At 48.4% G+C, this 18,764-nt stretch overlaps 1 protein-coding gene across 2 annotated transcripts in view; it reads left to right on the forward strand.

Moving 5' to 3' along the window:
• BMPER (BMP binding endothelial regulator) overlaps nt 1–18,764 on the forward strand; it is a 169,169-nt gene that overhangs the window by 92,408 nt on the left and 57,997 nt on the right. For both annotated transcript variants that reach the window (XM_087821255.1, XM_087821253.1), the window contains exons 7-11: nt 1,941–2,040; nt 5,529–5,638; nt 8,285–8,425; nt 9,407–9,511; nt 13,257–13,302. In XM_087821255.1, coding sequence (XP_087677381.1) covers nt 1,941–2,040; nt 5,529–5,638; nt 8,285–8,425; nt 9,407–9,511; nt 13,257–13,302 — 502 coding nt within the window. The remainder of the gene's footprint in view (nt 1–1,940; nt 2,041–5,528; nt 5,639–8,284; nt 8,426–9,406; nt 9,512–13,256; nt 13,303–18,764) is intronic.

Here is an 18,764-nt window from a genome sequence, read left to right on the forward strand (position 1 = left end):
AGTTATTTGTAGATAGACTTCTTTGAATTAAAAGCTAAGGGCAGCCCTAGCCGGTTTGGCTCAGTGGTTACAGCGGTGGCCCAAGGACTGAAGGGTCCCCAGTTTGATTCCAACCAAGGGCACGTACCTCGGTTGCAGGCTCAATTCCTAGTCCCAGTCCGGCCATATGCGGGAGGGAACAAATCGATGTGTCTTTCACATGGACGTTTCTCTCTCTCTCTCCCATCCAACTCTCTCTGAAAAGCAATGGAAAAAATATCCTCAGGTAAAAAAAAGCTCAGGGCAGCCTGTGCCCCCCCCCCCCCCCGATCTGACATTTGCGGTTGATGTATAAGCTGGGGCTGACCTCGGAGCCTGGCCCCCGGTTGGGCAGTGCGTCTCTGGAGGCCGGTAAAAGGCCAGACTTTAGGATTATGCAGAGCTGAGGGAGGAACCTCACCAGGAACAGCCAGGGATTCTTAGGAGCTTTTTAGTGATTCTTGCTGATCTGAAAATAATGTAAAAACAACAGAGGAGCTCTTTGTGGTATTTTCACATGTTCTTTATTGGTTTGGGGAAGGATCCAACAGTAAAGTGGTTTAAAAATCATAAATATTTAAAAAGACATAATGTGCCCTACCCTTTTCATCCGTCCTCACCAAAAAATAAACTATAATAATAGAAATGGCAAGAACGGAGAGAGAGCAGAAACAGCAGGAGACGGCGGAGTGCTAGGAGGGGATAAGTGTGACCCAAGCAGTGTCCATGCAGAAGGTGGTGGGGAAGGTGAGAGGAGATGCCCAGGGGGAATCTCTTTCCTGCCAGGCCCAGGACTCTTGGAGTTGGAGGGGCGTTCCTCTTTCCCGGAGGCCTCTGGAGATATAACTTATCAGCCTGAGACAATGGATACCTGAGGGTCTTAATTTGGTTTCCACCTCAAATCCCAGAGAAACCAACCCATTGAAATTATTCACAAATTGGATAGCAATTCATTCTGCACAGGGTGGTTTTCGCCTGAGCCTTGCAAAGTTGTTGGATATGAATTGATTAGAAAGCAGGGTTTCTTTCATTGTTTTTTTCCTGTCCCAGTTTTCTAAAGATTCAGTTACAAGTTACTCAGGGTTGAAAAAGAGGTGCCTCTGCGAGGGCTAGAGGGGGGGAATCACATTATCAATACTGCATCTCATCTTCTGGGAGGAAGGGATGGGTTTCAGCAGCCATGGGGGCTGGAGGGTTGAGAATGAGGGGCAGGGACAATATCTGAAGGCCCCAGGCCTCTCCCAGAGCACAGGGAGGCTCTGCCAGTCCTCCCAGCATCAGCCATCGTGTACCTTTGCTTAGCTGATGAAAACAGATGAGGTTGGCTGGTAAATTCAGTGCAATTGTTCTTCTGAACCCCGGCTTCCAGTGACCCATTCTGAGCAGATTGGCTGCCTCCCCTAACCCCAGCCTCACTGAGCCATCCCAGCAACACCCGTAAACTGTGGCAGGAAGGGAAGCCTTCCTGGAGGAAGAGGCATGCGGGACCTACAGAGAGATGGTGTGATAGAGGAAGGAAAGTCTCAGCAAAACCCAGAGAGCTCCTTGGCTTGTTTGGGGGTCAGAAAGGGAGGCCAACTTGTCCCTGTTTGCCTGACACGTTCTCAGTTTTGGTCCCTAAAGTCTCAAATCTCAGGCTCACTAGTACAGTTGGCTGGTCTTCAAAAGGACAGAGATAGAGGCGGTGGCTGGTGTAAGAGGTGATGCCACCATCGTCCCTTGAAGGGCAGTCTCTTTGCTAGTATAGTCCCTGTGGCTTGCAGGGAAGGTAGAGGGAGGCTCAGGAGAAATCACACGGATCTCAGCAGTCACCCCAGGGACCTAATATCAGGGAAAGCCCTGGTTTGGTCCAGAAACATTGATCGTCCGATCTGCATTCACTGACTTTGCTAAATGTGCTTTTCTCTCTCTCTTTTCTTCAGAGAGGCAGGACACAGTGCGTGCGAGAAGTCTGCCCCATTCTCTCCTGTCCTCAGCACCTTAGTCACATCCCCCCAGGACAGTGCTGCCCCAAATGTTTGGGTGAGTGAAAGTTTTTTTAAATTTTTAAAAAAAAATATGTCTTTACTGATTTCAAAGAGAGGAAAGGAGAGGGAGGGAGAGAGAAACATCAATGATGAGAGTCATTGGTTGGCTGCCTCCTGCACGCCCCCGACTGGGGATCAAGCCAGCAACTCGGGCCTGTGCCCTGATTGGGAACCGAACCACGATCTCCTGGTTCATGGGTTGACGCTCAACCACTGAGCCACACTGGCCGGGCAGGTGAGTGACAATTTTAAGGTCAAAGAGCAATGTCATATATCCTCGCTGTGTTCCGCGGGGGGTGTTCATCCACATTGTCTCCGAGGGTCCCAGGTTGGCCTATTTTCGTGGCAGCGACTCTAACTAGAGCAGCGTGAGGCGGGCACAGGGTGTCGCTTTGCCGAGGCCTCCCCAGAGGTGCCTTCTCTCCGGCCCTCCGTGTCTGCTGTGAACCTACCCACGGGACAGCCGGGATAACCCCCTCCCACCGGTGGGACGGCAGCACTGAGGACGCTGCCCTGAATCGGGCTTGTGATGATAGGTTGGGGCAGATTTTCAAGGCAGGTAAAGTGAACGCACAGAGGAATGTAGACGAGTGGTACTTTTAGAGACAAAAGCGCAACACGCCCAAAACAAGAGGTTTGGAAGGGAACATCGATAACAGCCGAAAAAGGGGGTGCTAGCTCTCTCACCGTGTATTTACTGTGTACCAAGCGCCACGGGAAACACTGGGCTTCTTCCTATTTCATCTTAAGCTGTGCACCCGAAACCTGTATAATTTTGTGAGCCAGGGTCAGCCCAATAAAGTCAATAAAAAGTCATCTTAAGGAGCTGTGATATACAGGTACTAAGTAGATTACATCACCCCGATGTGTGATCGAGGTGCGATGATTACTTTTACTGTCCCCAGAGGAAAGCAGGTTTGGGAAGGTGGCACAGCGAGGGCGCGATGGGTCGATACCCGAGCAGGAGCCTCCGCGGTTCCTAAGCCTGGCTTGCACCTGCTGCAGCCCGCGGCCCCGGCGACACGGAGGACCGCGGGCGTGTCGCCACCTGAAAGGAGACAACCCATGACAGGGGGTCTCTAGAGCATGAGGTTCTCTGGCTTTTGTTTATAATCCACATGTCAGCTTCCTCCATAGGATCCTCGGCCCCTTGAGTTAGTGGAGGTCAGATTATTTAAGATTCAAACAGAAGTAGCCGGAGCCATCCTGTGAATCCACTAGAGCATCCAGCGCGCCCGGCAGACTCTCCAGGGGTCCTTGAGGGGCCAATGTCCCAAGTCTCCGCTGGCTTTGTGCTTCTGCTCTCGCCGTTTCTGTCTCTGCTCCCTTCCTTTCCTTCCCCCTGCCTTCCTCCTCGCCTTCCTCCTCCTGTATCTTGTCTTTGCAGAGATACATCCATCCGGTCTTTTCACATATTATAGGGCTGTTGAGTCAAGACTTGCGTAGCAGATTCTGCGGAAGGTTTGCCATCCACGAGGACGGTTATTTCACAGAGAAGCACAGGGAGCACGTAGAATGAAATACTGGGCTTCCTTTCTCTGTAAAGGTCTTGGCCATTTTTGCCTTTGGGAAAAATTTACAGCTTGCCTCTCTCACTTGGACTCCAGCCTCCAGGGACTGTCCACACCCTTTTCTTGAATCCTCTCTGCTTTCTCTCATAGGTTCCTTTTCCCAATCCCAGCACATCCTGTTGATTAATTTTCCGCCTTCCCAGCTCGTCACAGCTATCCCCTGAAGTCTATCTTTCTGCAACCAAATTGGCACATGAAGGTATCTTGTCAACCAAGGCAGGTTTCTCCTCTCTCAGGGATTTGACTGCCAACTCTTCATCTAACGACGTTTGCCTTCCTGCTACACACACACACACACGCACACGCACACGCACACGCACACGCACACAGAGATATACTTTTTAAGTCAATATGAAATAATTATAAGAATGAAGGAGACTGGTTTAGACATGCCCGACTAAAGACATTTCCACTGACTCACGTGCTCCTTGGATGGTCAACGTGTGCTCGTGCCTCCAGCAGAGAGTTGGCCAGTCCACTGTGGTTAAACCATCACGCGTGGGCCGTGGTGGAGGCAGCGCTCCGCCTAAGCAGGAAAGTCATCCCAGGGGAGGTGGTGTTGGGGGCCTGGCCTCGAAGGTAAGTAGGGTGCTGGATGCTTTGAAGCCAGTACCATGTATAGGCTGAGTCAGCTCAGAAGTTTCTCGTATGAGCAATGGCTACTGTATTGAATGCAGATTTCTCTGTCCATTTGTGGTCGTAAAACAGACTACAAAAAGGAACAGAAAGTCTTACAAAACGTGTCAGTCATAATTCTCCCAAATGAAAGGTTTTTTTTGGTTGGGCTAAACCCCCGGTGGAGTAATGTGGAAATGGCTCCAATCTGGCTGTACACGGAGTCTCTGAACCACTTTTTTGAATGTTTTATCTTACTTTGAGCTATGGTGACTTTGAGATTAAATTAAGATTTTATGTTCTTTGGGGGTGAAAGTAAACATACCCAGACACCCAAAAGACAGAAAGGAAAAAAAGAAAACATTAGGATACTATCTAGATGCTGAATCTTAGAATAATTAGACTTTTGGCTGGTTGGACACCTATTTTCTGTTAAATCTTCCCTTCGCCAAGATTCATTCACGTGACATACGTCTGTCTTACATCACAGCGTTCTCTCCCTCTCCTTTCTCATTTGCACTGAAGAGTCTGGTCAGAGTTTTGTGTACACAGAGCACCCAATGGCCCTTTCAGAGTGACATAACCCAGGACCATATCTGAGTTATACCACCACTAATAATGACAGTGCATATCATCTCACACTTTTTGGGGTATTTAATGAGTGCCAGACTCTGGGCTAAGATATTTTTAGGTAAAATTCACATTTCATTGAGGATAATTTATGCCATTGGTTACATTTGTTCAGGGGAGGGGGCGGATAAACTCGTTGAAGAGTCTTTTTGTTCAATGATCTACTACTACATCCATCCATCCGCTCGCCCATCCATCCATGCAACAATATTGAGTACTATAATTGTAGTAAAAGAAACAGGAAGGGGCATTCATTCTAAGAGGAGAAAGACCTCCTCGGAACATGTATTTTGATTGACAGAGAAGAAAGCTGAACCATATCTATATCCTGCCTTTTATTAGTGCTGAAATCACGTTTTGTGGGTTTGTGTCCCCAGCAGACTGTGAGGGCAGGTCTACGCCTGAGTCCTCTTGGTTCGCTATCTGGGTATATAATAAAGATTTGTTGAACCTCTAGTGTGCAATCCAAGCCTTTGTAACAAAAATTCTCTAAACTAATGACTCCTGAGGATCCCCCAGGAACACCTGACCCAAGGCTCTATTTTTGTGCATCAGGTGGACCTGGTCTTGTGAGAACATTCAGCTGCCCTGTGTTGTGATTGCTGATGGCGAAGCGGGACATCCCTGGCTCCTGTCTCGCTTACGCTCTGCCGTTGTGTCCCTCTAGGTCAGAGGAAGGTGTTCGACCTCCCGTTTGGAAGCTGCCTCTTTCGCAGTGATGTTTACGACAACGGATCCTCATTTCTCTACGATAACTGCACTGCGTGCACCTGCCGGGTATGGGGTTCTGAGGGGCTGTTGTCCAACAGTGATAGATATAGATAGCACTTGGGGCCTTAGTGTTAACATTATGGCCAAACACGATGTGTCAGATCTCAGAGGGAGGCATTATGGTCGCCATTTTATTTATTTATTATTATTTTTTTTAAATATGTTTTTATTGATTTCAGAGTGAGGAAGGGAGAGGGAGAGAGAGAGAAAAACATCAATGAGAGAGAAACATCGATCGACTGCCTCCTGCACGCCCCCTACTGGGGATGGAGCTGGCAACCTGGGCATGTGCCTGGTGGGGAATTGAATCGTGACCTCCTGGTTCCTGGGTTGCTGCTCCACCACTGAGCCACACCTGCCAGGCTATTGATGCCATTTTAGAGGTCACACCTAAGGTCACAAGGAATTTCAAACATAGGACCCAAATTACAATTCACTGTCGTCTTCCTGGGAACAGCAGGTTAGTTCCTGGAGGTGAGAAGTGTGCTGAGGGGCTGTCTGAGGCACTTGCTAGACTCAGGCGGGTACGCGTGGCGGTGCCCTCTGGATCTAATCATCCAGGACAAATCCTCTGGCACACCTGGCAATAAAACCGGCTTTCCTCACATCCGAGGGAAAAGAACGGCATGGATTTACAGTGCGTCACCGGATCGACCTGGCAGCTTGGGAAGAGAGTATTTATGTTTTGTTCACCGTAACATTTCTTACTTGAGGCATTGCTCACTTTCCTCAAAAGGCGACCAGAAGTCTAGTGACTGGTAAAGAAAGCATTCCACCACGCCCAAATGGTAAAGGGACACATACCACACGTTTCTAGACTGTGCTTCTGCGGTGATTTATTTTTGGAACCAAGAAGAGAATCGTTTATTGGAGGAGCTTAGGATCATTCATTAGTGAGTTAACCCAGACATCTGTGTGACATGAGTGTGGAATAAGATATTTTGGTGCTGATGGTGGTTGTTTTGTTTTTAGTAGCTAAAGGGCAAGAGAGGGAACAAGAGGAGGTTTGCTCAATGTCGGCTGTGAGTCAGGAGCCGTGGTGAGAGCTCAGAAGGTCCCGATTGCTCGAGGCTGGCTTTGTTAAGCAGCATGTCCTACTTCAGGGAGGCGGCTGAGTGAGGCTGACCTGTGTGTTCCCTGGTACTGAGCACCGAGCCACTCCTAAGCCCGAGAATACTTTCCCCAGGCTCCCTCCTCTCTTTGTGTTTGTATTATCCTATCCTGAACACATAGCCACTCCTTCTGTTGGCCTTGGCCTCCATCCTCAGGACTTCTCTTCCTCTCCTGGAATTTCACAGGTTCTAACATCCTCTTGGGGATCCTGAGCTTTTGATAAAACCCATGTCATTCCCTGTTCTCTTGACTGTAGAAAGGCCAGGCATCCCATGAATGGGAATTAGCTCTGCTCACAGTGCTATGGGTCTCATGGATTCCCTGAGAGATGATTAGGAAATATGTCCCAGGACTCAAAAGAAGTGTGATTAACACTGTTCCTTCAAGAGGCTGTTTTATTAGAGTGCGTTCGCAGTCCTCTTTGGGAAATTGGAAGCTTGAAGAATCAGACTGTAATCATTTAGGAGAGTCAGTGTTATTTTCTCTTTGCTTAGAGCTACCCGGGACTCTTCTCCATCCCCGCCTTCCACTAAATTTCATAAATGTTTGGCTCTTCCAGCCCTTCCAGCTGTCAACCTGCCCCAGGTGAAGTTGTGTCTTGTTGCCTGGGGACTAGGAATGTTTGCTTTTCTTAAGCTGCTCTGCACGTCTCTTCAGTGAGTTGTTGGATGAATCAGTCGACACAATTCTCTCAGCTGTTTTGCTCATGGAATACTCTTTGAGAAATCAAGTCATACCCTTTTAAGTTGCAGATATAAACATGTCACCCTCAGACGTTAAGTGGCCTGGTTAAGGTGACACGGAAGAGCCCTGGAATCCAGGTCTAGTTTTGGAATTGCTCGGTCCACTCCCTTGTGAACATAGAACACACTGAAGTGGAACATTAACTCTTGAATTTTTGCTCTTTGATCAGAGATATCCTGTCTTTTTGCTGAACTCCTAGGAGGTGGCATGAAGCCAAGGGGCAGCCCCAGGGAGCAGTGTTAATGACGCAAAAAGGATAGGAACTGGTTGGCCCATCTTGAGCTGGGCCTTCTTGCACATGCTGGCTGAAGCAGAACCTTTAGTTTCTTTTTTTAAATATATTTTTATTAATTTTCTTAGAGGGAGGGAGGGAGAGGGAGAGATAGAAAGAAACATCAATGAGAGAGAAACATGGATTGGCTGCCTCCCCCACGCCCCATATTGCGGGATTGAGCCCACAACCCGGGCATGTGTCTTGACCGGGAATCGAACTGGTTGACTTCTTGGTGCACAGGACGACTCTCAGCCGCACCGGCCAGGCAGAACCTTTAGTCTCTTGAGCATTAAATTATAAACTCTTAGAAGGTAGAGAGCATATGTCACCCTTTTCATAGTCCAGATATTTAATCAACAAACATTTTGAAGTGGATGAAAGATTTACTGCAATAAATTAAAATGCGGAACCTTCAGAATAAGTTCGAAAGCAGTTAGTTGCGGGTCATTAAAGCAAGGCCAGGGAGGATGTTCGGTAGGGGTGGAGATCTTTTTAATCTCTAGTTTTCCTTGGGCCCCTAGGACTCTACCGTAGTGTGTAAGAAGACGTGCTCCCGCCCTGGAGGCTGCGACAAGGGCGAGGAGGCCTGCTGTGAGCAGTGCCTCCTGCGAGTGCCCCCGGAAGACGTCAAAGTGTGCAAGTTCGGCAACAAGATTTTCCGGGTAGGTCATGAGTCAGGTTCATGGAAATTACTGTATATACTGAATTGTAAAAAGCTCCAAACAAAATGCAGAATGGAGTCTTCCATATTTTGTGTGTGTATATATGAGTATGCTAATCTATAAATGTACTTATTTATATCATAATATTACATATTTAGAATCAAGTACACTTAGGGACAGAGAAGCAACTGTTTGGAATGTTTTTCTTTGAAAATATTTTCTTTTGAAAAATGCTTTATAAAATATTTTAAACTTGTAAGAGGTGGCTTTTTCTCCAGAGGTACGGGGCTGCTTGTGGCTTGGCATTTGGCAATTGCAGATCATAAATCCAGTGAGCCAAAGAAATTCTTCAGACAGCCCTTTCTGGGCGAGAAGTGTGTCCCAGAGCGCTCCCCGGCTTTCTGGGAGGAAAGAACCTGACAGGCAGGGGCTTGTATGAGTGGCTATTGGAGTCTGCTGTTGGGCCCCACATTTTCCGATGACTCGCTGGTCAGGTGTCTGCCTGGGCAATGGGAGTCATTGGAATTAGCCTCTGTTCTTGGCATGTTGGTGCCCAGTGTGGTCCAGAACCATGTCGCATTTAGGAGAAAACCAATCACCTGTGGACTTGTCAATTAACGGCTGGTGCCTGGCACAGCCCAAACATTTCTGTCCTATCAAACGAGGAAAACTAGACCTTTGTTATTAAATCGTGTATGAAAACTCAGGTTTGTCTCCCGATGCAGGAGGAGCCGGGTGCAAGTAGCACTCAGCCGCCCAAGAATTCTTTTTATATCCTGGAGGGAAACACACACATACCCACTCAAATCTGATCTTACGTTAAATCGGTTAGGCGCAGTAGATACCTCGGAGTAATTTAGTCCAGTGATGGCATCTGCATTCAGGGTAAGAAATGCTTTGGGTGACAGAGGAGTCCCAGCCTGTTGGAGTGGCTCCCCTCCGCCCCCAGCAGATCGCAGCACCCTGTGCTCTCTCCCCCAGGATGGAGAGATGTGGTCCTCCGTGAACTGCACCATCTGCGCTTGTGTCAAAGGCAGGACAGAGTGTCGCAAGAAGCAGTGCGCCCCCATCAGCAGCTGCCCGCAGGTACGTGTGGGATGCAGGCTGACCTGCCTTTACCTGGGCATCCCGGGAAACGTCCTGTGTGTGGCATGGCCCCATGGCCCCATGGCCACTTCCAAGTTCCCAAACAGCCACTTGCCCCTTGCAGAGCTCGCTTGGCTCCTCTGCAGTTTCCACCCGGATCCCAGCCTTGCGTGGAAGCAGCTCACGCCTTGCTCTTGTCTCTGCTGCCCTGTTTCTTAGTGACTTGGCCCAGGTCTTTGTTTTAATGACTCAGCTCCTGCTGGGTCTTCTGTTGAACATCAGCGGCACCCTTTGTGGTCCCCCCCCACCCCAGGTCAGAGTTTTCTCCCCGCAGCCACACACCCACATAAGTGGTTGTTGCTCAGCAAATTTCCCAAGGGCTTCCCCCGGCCCCCTCTGAGGTTCTCCCTCTCAAACCCTGGCCTCCATTGTAGCCCCGAATGGCGATCGGATCCTTGTGGAAACATCTCTTTTCAGAGGCCCCTGGTTCCCGCGGCTCCTGAATAAAGTGGCTATTATCTTCTAAAGCACAAGTTCAGTGAATTCGCCCCGGCAACTCGAGACCCCTCAACGTTTCATGCGTTTTGGGAAAATGTCAGACCTATTCAGTCCCTTCCAGTGAATGAAAAAAAAAAAAAAGCATCCCTAGGTTCGGGACAAGTCCTCCCTTCTGTGCTATCGACAGCCCTTAATTTCATTCGCATCTGTTATTATTGTAAACAGAAAGGCGCTCTTTTTGCTCCACTGCCAGACAAGGCACGAGAAAGCACAGCTGCTGCTCTTGCACAACTGAAGACGGGGGGAGGGAAATAAAGGGAAAATAAGAAGCCCTAATTAGTCTTGCTTTAAAGAGCCTCAGACATAAAACTGAAACCCCCCTGTGAAAGGAGAGCAAAAAGGAGATTCGGTTCAGACGCGAGCATGGTCTGCTTGTAAACAGTCACCGGGAAAACAGGCTCCCACCTTCGCTGCGCGTCCCGGGGGCACCCGGCCGCTAATGGCCTCTTGCCGCACGTTAGCCATAATGGGCCCCCTTATTCCGCCAGACGAAACGGGGCGCGGTGCCAACCTGGTGGCTCACGTAACGAGCTCCGCGGGCCGTGGGGGACAGTGCGGTTCACGGGCGTCCTGGCGCTGGGCGGGGCCGTGATTTTCGCGTCCTCTTGCTGCGGGGAGGTCAGCGCTCTTTGTCACTGGCGGCATCTTGTTGGCATTTCTGCTTTGCGGGCCCTGTTTGGGCCCGGGGCGTCCATGCCTCCAGTGCTGGCCTTCCCCCGGCGCCCGCCTCCGCGTCTTGTCAAAGCTTGTCAGCGCCCGGCTCCTGCCCCGGGGCCACCTCACCGTTCCTGGGCCTCTTTCCAACCCGTCCTCCAGCTCACGCTCTCCCTCCTCCGTGGCCAGCACAGGGCTTTGGAGAAAACTTAATTCTACCATGGAAATCTGTTACTCACTTACCCCCTCCCCTGCGTCGCCTGGGGAAGTGAAAAAATCCCAAGAATCGCCCCGCGTCCCTGCCCCGTCCGTCCCAGGCTCTGCACGCCTCTTTCACCGGCAGTAGCCGGGCCTCACTGTGGAAGGATCTTATGGTTGGATTTCTTGTCCACCCTCCCTGCCAACTCCCCAGCGGCAAACGGGGGCCTTTTGTGGGGACAGGGCTGCTATGACGCTGTCATCTCATCGTCACTGACATGTGCTGTGACTTTCTATGTAGTCACGGGACTAACCCCATCTAATGCTGAGACCACCCTCTGAGGTGGGTGCTGTTTCTGCACCCTTCTCACCAGTGAGGTCGCAACGTGTCTGGAGCCCCCCAGCCAGTCGTGTGTAGCCAGGAGCTCTGACCTCAGCTGGTGCTTGAGTTACCCCTCCTGGCTTAGTAATATGACCAGCCCCACTTGCACTATTTAAAGAGGTTGATGGCAGTGTCTGCCACTGTGCAGGGGTAGGGGACCCCATCGTCTTGTGTTGCCCGGGCCTTGGCTGTAGGCAGCTCTGTTCCATTTGGATAGAGCACCTCGCTCCATCCCCCTGGGGACATCGTGCCGCCAGCCTGAGCCAAACACCTGGTTTTGTCCACAACTGCTTTCAGTCTGAGAAGCCCAAGAAGACCTGGGTGCTGAATAGAGAATCAGACGTGGTTCTGGTTCTTCAATTACTAACCAGCCTTTTTTGAGTCTGTATGACTCAAAAATCTATTCTTTTTTGTTTGTTTTTTAATATATATTTATTGATTTCAGAGAGAGGAAGGGAGAGAGAGAGAGAGAGAAACATCAATGATGAGAGAGTTGTCATTGATCGGCTGCCTCCTGTAGGCCCCCAACTAGGGATCGAGCCTGAAACCCGGGCATGTGCCCTGACCGGGAATCGAACCGCAATCTCCTGGATGCTAGGCCGATGCTCAACCACTGAGCCATGCTCATCCGGGCTCAAAATCTATTCTTGATGCCACTCACCAGTAGTGAATGAGTGGATGGACCTTATACTAACTGTGTGGCCTTGATACAGGCCTTGAGCCACCCCTGTGGGCTCTGTTTCCTAGTTTCCTATACACAGGCCCAGGGACACCTACATTTGGAGGGTCATCGTGAAGTTTAAATGAGATAAAGTATGAAGAATGCACAGCAGATACCCAGGGAATGTTACATTCTCTTAGAGATAAAGGATCAGAAAGAATAAAAGTCTGGAGCGGAAAGGACATGGCCTTTAGGGTTACACAAAATCAGGTTTGATTTTGGGTTCTACCACTGTTGCATTGCATGACATCAATTTCTTCACCTCTAAAAAGGGAAGTACTCAGCTCATAAGATTCTTGGCATCTTAGTAATAATTGTAATAGTATATAATGCTAAGTAAACCTTAAATGTTTTAAGTATTAACTTATTAAATCCTTAGAACTAACCCAATGTGGGTAACTTAAGGAAAATATCTGGAAGGATGTTTGTTCCATAGCAAAGTGCTCTGTAGATGTTCATCTTTTCCCACATTTCTTTTCCTCTGTGAGTCCCCATGTTTTCCCACATTTTGTTTTCTCTGAGTCCCCCTGAGTTAGAGATAAGACAGAGGCCTTTTCTGATTTGGGCCCTGAGACTATGCTTCCTCCTTTAAATGTCATGCACTAAAAAAAGGGGAAGAAATACATTTTAGGAGATTACTCTCTGTTTCCAGAAAGGTAATGGAAAATTACTCAGCACTTCACAACTCTCGGCTTCGTTGGCTTCGATTGCATAACAGTTTCCGAAAGAAGAAAGCTGACTGAACCTGATCTGTAACCCAGATACTATCCGTATCCATAGACCCGCACTTGGGTTACTGTTTATTGTTTGGGCCCCTCCAAGAAGAAAAACAGAATGGAGGCCTTACAGGATTGATAGGTCGACAGACGATTCCTGTTTTTATGTGTGTGCTCTCAGTCTGTAAGGGCTAGATTTGGGTATCAGGGAAAAAGTTGAATCCAGACTGTCTCCATCTTTCATCCAAGTGAGAAAGATCATACCCGCGAGTACTTTAGCTATTCTGTTTCTCGGCGGATCCAAACAGGAAAGCTTCCTCAATGGCTTTGCCTGGCCTGAGAACCTGATACTTGAAATGTCATTTTCACCCTCATCACCACCATCTGGGCATCGAGTTCAAATACAGCTTGGACTGGTTTCATTGGTTTGCCTGGTGTTAAATTTAAAATAGAGTTTTGACCTCCACAGTCTCTGTTTTTTAACATTAAACTCTTATTTGTTTTTCTCTTGACTAGGGTAAAATTCTCAACAGAAAAGGATGCTGCCCTATTTGCACTGAAAGTAAGTTTATCCCTTTGAAAATGTGCTGTTAATATTGATTTTGATTTCACAGCGCAACAAGAAAAATGATGGTGTAAGTTTTCGGCATGTGTTGTTTCAGTTGGTATAGGATGGGGCCCTCCCGCTCCTGACGAACACTTTCAGTTGATCATAATTCCCTCAAAAAGCACAACTGGAATTTGTTGCTATGAGAAACTTAGAAAATAAAGGGTCTGATGAGGTTTGAAGAAGGACCAGATAGCTCGGTGTGCATTTTATTAACTGCTAATCGCATTTGCAGTGCTGGTGGCTAAGAGAATGGTATCCGGTAAAACCAAACAATATGCGTCATCAGGAGGGATCGTCCTTTGATCTTTCTACAGCCCAGCAGCTGTGCTTACGACCCCGCCCTCACCCCCACTCCCACCTCTTCACCTGGGCGCATCCAGTGTGGCCGTTGGCAGAGATGAAGCAAGAGGTCTCTGGCCTGGCAGTGTCTGGCCACCCTGGTGTTTTTAACTGAGATCTAACATGGCCCATTCCCCGCACAGACCGAGCACACGGGTCTGCTGCCCCCCCCCCCCCCCCACGAGCAGACAGCTGCCCGAGTCTATTAGCAGGTGGAGCGTCTTCCTCAAATGCCTACGGGGTTGAGACAGCTTTCTGAAGGGTTTCATGGAAAGAGGAGAATTAGTCATGCCACCGTTTAATCAGTTTCCAAGTATGAAAAGCAGAATTAGCAAAGCCATGAAATCTATTGGGAAGTATTTTATGAGCCAGCCGGGGTATATGTTATTATATATATCATATTATATTATTATATATTATATATACATATATGTCACAAGGTTTTGAGATGGAGAGCTATTAAATAATTATGCATTACACACTAGATAAAAGTACTGATTGAATCAATGAAAATTAAATTATAGATTTAATAGAAGACCATTTCTTTAAAGATGATGCAGTACATAAGATAACTCAAAGGAGGCCAACGAAATAGGACGTCGTAGTGTCCAGGAATTAAAGCAAAAAGAATTAGCTACAATTAACACACCAGTTAATTTTGAAACACATGTATAAGCTATTATACTTAATCATCCCCCCAGGGACCCTCTGGGGAAATGTTTACAGGTGGTTGGAGGCTGCTTCCAGCTCAAGTCCTTTCTGGATGAGCAGAGAAGAGTCTAAATTGATGGTTTTCATCCATGTCAATGGATTTGTTTGTATTTCCCTAGAAAGTATCTCCTCGTTGAAGCCGAGGTGGACTTCAAAGGAGCCCCCTGGATTTTTCTAGCGACCCTTTCAACGTGCCTGAGCGCAGATAGGTTGCATGTGCCCATCCCACTGCTTAGCAAAAACACATGGCAGTCTGAGCAGAAACAGCCTGAATCTTGAATCACCTGGCTTTATCCTACAAGAGTCAGGACAGTGATTACTGAGAGAGCTGAGAGCAAAGCTGCATTTTGTTATTGCTTTATCCATGAAGTATTTGCCTTTCCATATTTAGAATACGGGTGGGTTATCAGGAAAAAAAAAGAGAAGAGAAATAGAAGGTTGGGCATCACAAAATCAAACCAGCTTTTCAAGCAGTCACATTAAATATTGGGGGAAACACGTGAAGGAGCCCATGACCTCTGTCACTGAGAGAGGCAGTTGGCAGGAGAGAAAGCCACCCAGCTGCAGGGGTACTGGGAGACCGTGAACTTGGTGCACCTGCATCCAGCTGGGCAGTGCAGGGGGAGCCGGCATGTGATTCTCGGTCCAGCTCTACATGACATCATCAGATGGCTATTTCTCAGTTTCCTTCAGTGCTCTTTCCATCTGTTTGCTCTCTTGCTGTCCAGCAGCTCTTCCATCAGGCCTGTAAAACACATTCTATTGGGCAAAGTTTATTTGTTCAGATGGATTTAAGAGATGGGATGCCTTCCAATTTTTTAAAGCAATGCCCAGATCTTCCTAACACATCCAGGTGGACTTCTTCTGATGTCCTTTAGCTGAGGCCAGAGGCCGCCTATTTTGAAATTCACTTGTTGTTATAGCCAGGGTCCGGAAGAAACCTTTGGGCTTGTTCTTGCCTCCTCCGTCAGTTCCTAAAGCTCTTCTGATATGTGGGTTTCCAGGGCAGGCAGATGGAGGCTGGAGTAAAAATGAAGGCTGGTGTTTTCTGAAACCAGAAAAGTGACTCATTTCCATTTTATTTAAACAAAATCACACACATTCATACCGAATTAGTTACTGCAGGATTTTCAACCTCTGCATTACTGATAGATTGGCCAGATAACTCTTTGTTGTGGGCCTGGCCTGTGCATTGTATGACCTTCAGCAACATCTCTGGTCTCTACCAACTAGATGCAGTAACACTGCTGTCCCCAAGGCTGTGACAATCAGCACTGTCCCCAGACGATGTCAAATGTACCCTAGGGAGTCAAATCGCCCCTGGTTGTGAACCATTGGTACTCCAAACGGAGGTAACAGCAAAGGTGAACTGGGAAATAAACACCTGTGGTACCAGTAACAGTCCCTCTCAACACACTACTAGACGAAGTGGAGGGTCAGGTGAGGCTGCCCTTCTCCCCGAGGGAAACGCAACAGACCAGAAGCCTCTGGATTGCTTTGAGTGTGCGTCTGTATTTCATTGCCTAGCCCTACAAAAAAAAAATGATAAAGGCATAATTATATCTGGACTAACTGAAAGTCACCATCTTTGCTCTAGCTGCTAGAAAGTAATTTGCAGCCGGCCTCGCACGGCACGCGGTTTTGAGAATGAGCTTGCTGCCGGCTCCATCGCGTACACCTGCCCTTCCGTGCGAATCACTTAGGACCTTTGCCTGCTAACTACTCGAAACCCTTCTTGGAAGGAGGCGGGAATAAATGCTGAGCTCCATGTGTACACACATGCATAAGCTAGGTGGATTGAGTGCAGAGTTTCAGTGTCCTGAAACTCACTTCGATTGTCACAGTCAGATGAGCGTGACCTTATCTCAGCAGCGGGGACATTATACTGTCGGTTTCTAAAATCCCACAGAATTCCTGCCTCTTGACTGGGTGAGTCTGTCTTGGTGGTGCTCGGGGCTGTTCGGGCCTCCGGGAGGAATAGGAAAGAGGAAATGGAGCCAAGGTGGAGGGCATTTTACAGGCCTCTCTCTGCAACAGTCAGAGATAACGGTTAATTTACACTTGGGTAGGTGAGAAGCCATAATTGAGGCACTAACTAGTTGACCTCCCCAGACTAGGACAGCCTTTGTAGGGCTGGTCTGAGAGGGTGATGATGATTCTATCAAAATTGGAAAAAAAAAAAAGTGAATCCTGTTAAAATCGGACCTGGAGGAACTGTGAACAGCATTGCTGTGTGCTGATAACATGGGGCATTCTCTCTCCTTTCCCCACACAAAGGAGTTAAACTTAGTTTGGATGAATTAGTTAAAATATAATACTGAAAGTGAGCTAAACAAACTATAGAGCTTTTGTGCAAGTGCTGTTTCTTGCCACAGTATGAGCGGTAGCCCAAAGTGAGTCCCGCTGGGCCGGGACTGGGCATCATGGGACCCAGAGTTAGGTGCCAAGGTGGCCACTGTCCCTTGTGCGTGTAGCTCTTGGTTTATGAGGGATGGTATTTTACTGTGTGAGTGGAACCTTGACCTGAGCCCCCAACAGAGACCTAAATCAGATAAATTCTTTGCTGGCGGAGTGTCTGTTTTCAGACATGGAAATGGTACTTAGTAGCAAACTTTTCACTGATAAGAGGTGTGTGTGTGTATAGAGAGGGAGGGAGGGAGGGGGAGAGAGAGAGAGAGAAATGAGAGAATTTAATCTCTTAACCATCGCAGCCAAAGGCGGCCGCACCGTGGATGCCCAGCCCCAGGTCTCCTAGGTTCATGAAGCTGGGCCCGTAGCTGTATTCGTCGCAGCCATTAGACACCCAGCCCTAAAGGAAAGCCCGCGATTACATAACCAGGCCGGGTAGGGCTGTGCTGAGCACAGATGTGCATTTAATTGAAATAACCTCAACTACACGTTCCACAAGTAACAGGAAATATCAGATTCCAGCAACTCGGGGTGCAAGGAGGCTCACAGTTGCCAGGTGACCTCTTTAAACCCCCCGAGGGTTAGTTTCCAGCTGCGTGCAGCCCAGTGAGCCTGCTGTGCAGAGCCCCCCCCTCCTCCTTTATGCACCCACCACAGGCACTGTGGAAATGCCCCGGCTGGTTTTGGCTCATCTTAGTGAAGTCTCTGGGCATGGCTGCAGCTATCTCCAATTAAAGAGTAGCTGCGGGAGGGGGGATGCAACAACAGTGTAATGAAACAGTGACCTTGGGGCCCCTTTTATGAGAAATCTCCCCTGACAGAGGTTCTGCAAATTAGTAATTCTGTGTTTGAGCAAGGCTTCTGGCCTCCGAGACTATAAGCAACTCCAGGTCCCTTAACTCCAAGAGTCTGTCCTTAACTTGGGAAAGCAAGGAAATTTGAAACCGGAGCTCAGATGCTTGTGGAATAAGGAAGGATGTGTGGTGTTGACTGCAGCCCTGCCAAGGATGTGTTACGCTCAGTGGCCACCGAGCTTTTGAGCTTTCAGCATGAGCACCTGGAGCTGGGGTTGTCACTGCTCCCGGGGCCCAACTGGCAGACAGAGGTGGCAAATAAAACCCAATGTCCCCCACGTGGTGGCTAGGAAATCCCACACTGGCAGGAGCACGGGAGGAGCCTGAAGTTACTAAGGGATATATATATATATATATATATATATATATATATATGTTTTTATTGATTTCAGAAAGGAAGAGAGAGGGAGAGAGATATAGAAACGTTGATAAGAGAGAAACATTGATCCGCTGCCTCCTGCACACCCCCTACTGGGGATCGAGCCCACAACCTAGTCATGTGCCCTGACCAGGAATCAAACTGGTGACCTCCTGGTCCATGGGACGACCCTGAACCAACTGAGCCACACAGGCAGGGCAAGGGTCGTCTTTTATCTACCACCTATTGTTGGTCCCTACGGGGCGATAGTATCCCTCAGGGCCGCGGGGGCAGGTTGGCTCGGCTCTCCCCCACAAGGCAGACTGGCTGGGTTTTCCATGTCCACTCATTTCTCCGGGTGTTTTTCCCCCCTGGCAACTCAGGGTGGAGGCATTTCCAGTAGCAAGTGATGATCTTCCCCAATTTTCTTACTTACAGCATTAAGATAGGTACAGTTTTAAGCTGAAATCAGTTGTGCATCATTGCCACCAGAAGTGAGGAAAAGCAGAGGTGCTCTGCCGCTCGAGCTCATGGGCACTTAGCCTCACGGGGTTTTATGAATGAACCAGCCCCCCACCTCCAAGGTGAGGAAACGGAGACTCACGCTCACTGTAGTAGTAACTGGAAATACAGGATGAAAACCTGCTCTTGTTTTTTTACCTCCTTTTTTACCTCCTACTCTAGTATTCTCTCATATCATATGGTTTCCCTGGACCTTTGCTTGGGAAAGTTATTTTTAATAT

Source organism: Miniopterus natalensis, chromosome 10, assembly GCF_054644295.1.
Source record: "Miniopterus natalensis isolate mMinNat1 chromosome 10, mMinNat1.hap1, whole genome shotgun sequence".
Taxonomy (NCBI): Eukaryota; Metazoa; Chordata; class Mammalia; order Chiroptera; family Miniopteridae; genus Miniopterus; species Miniopterus natalensis.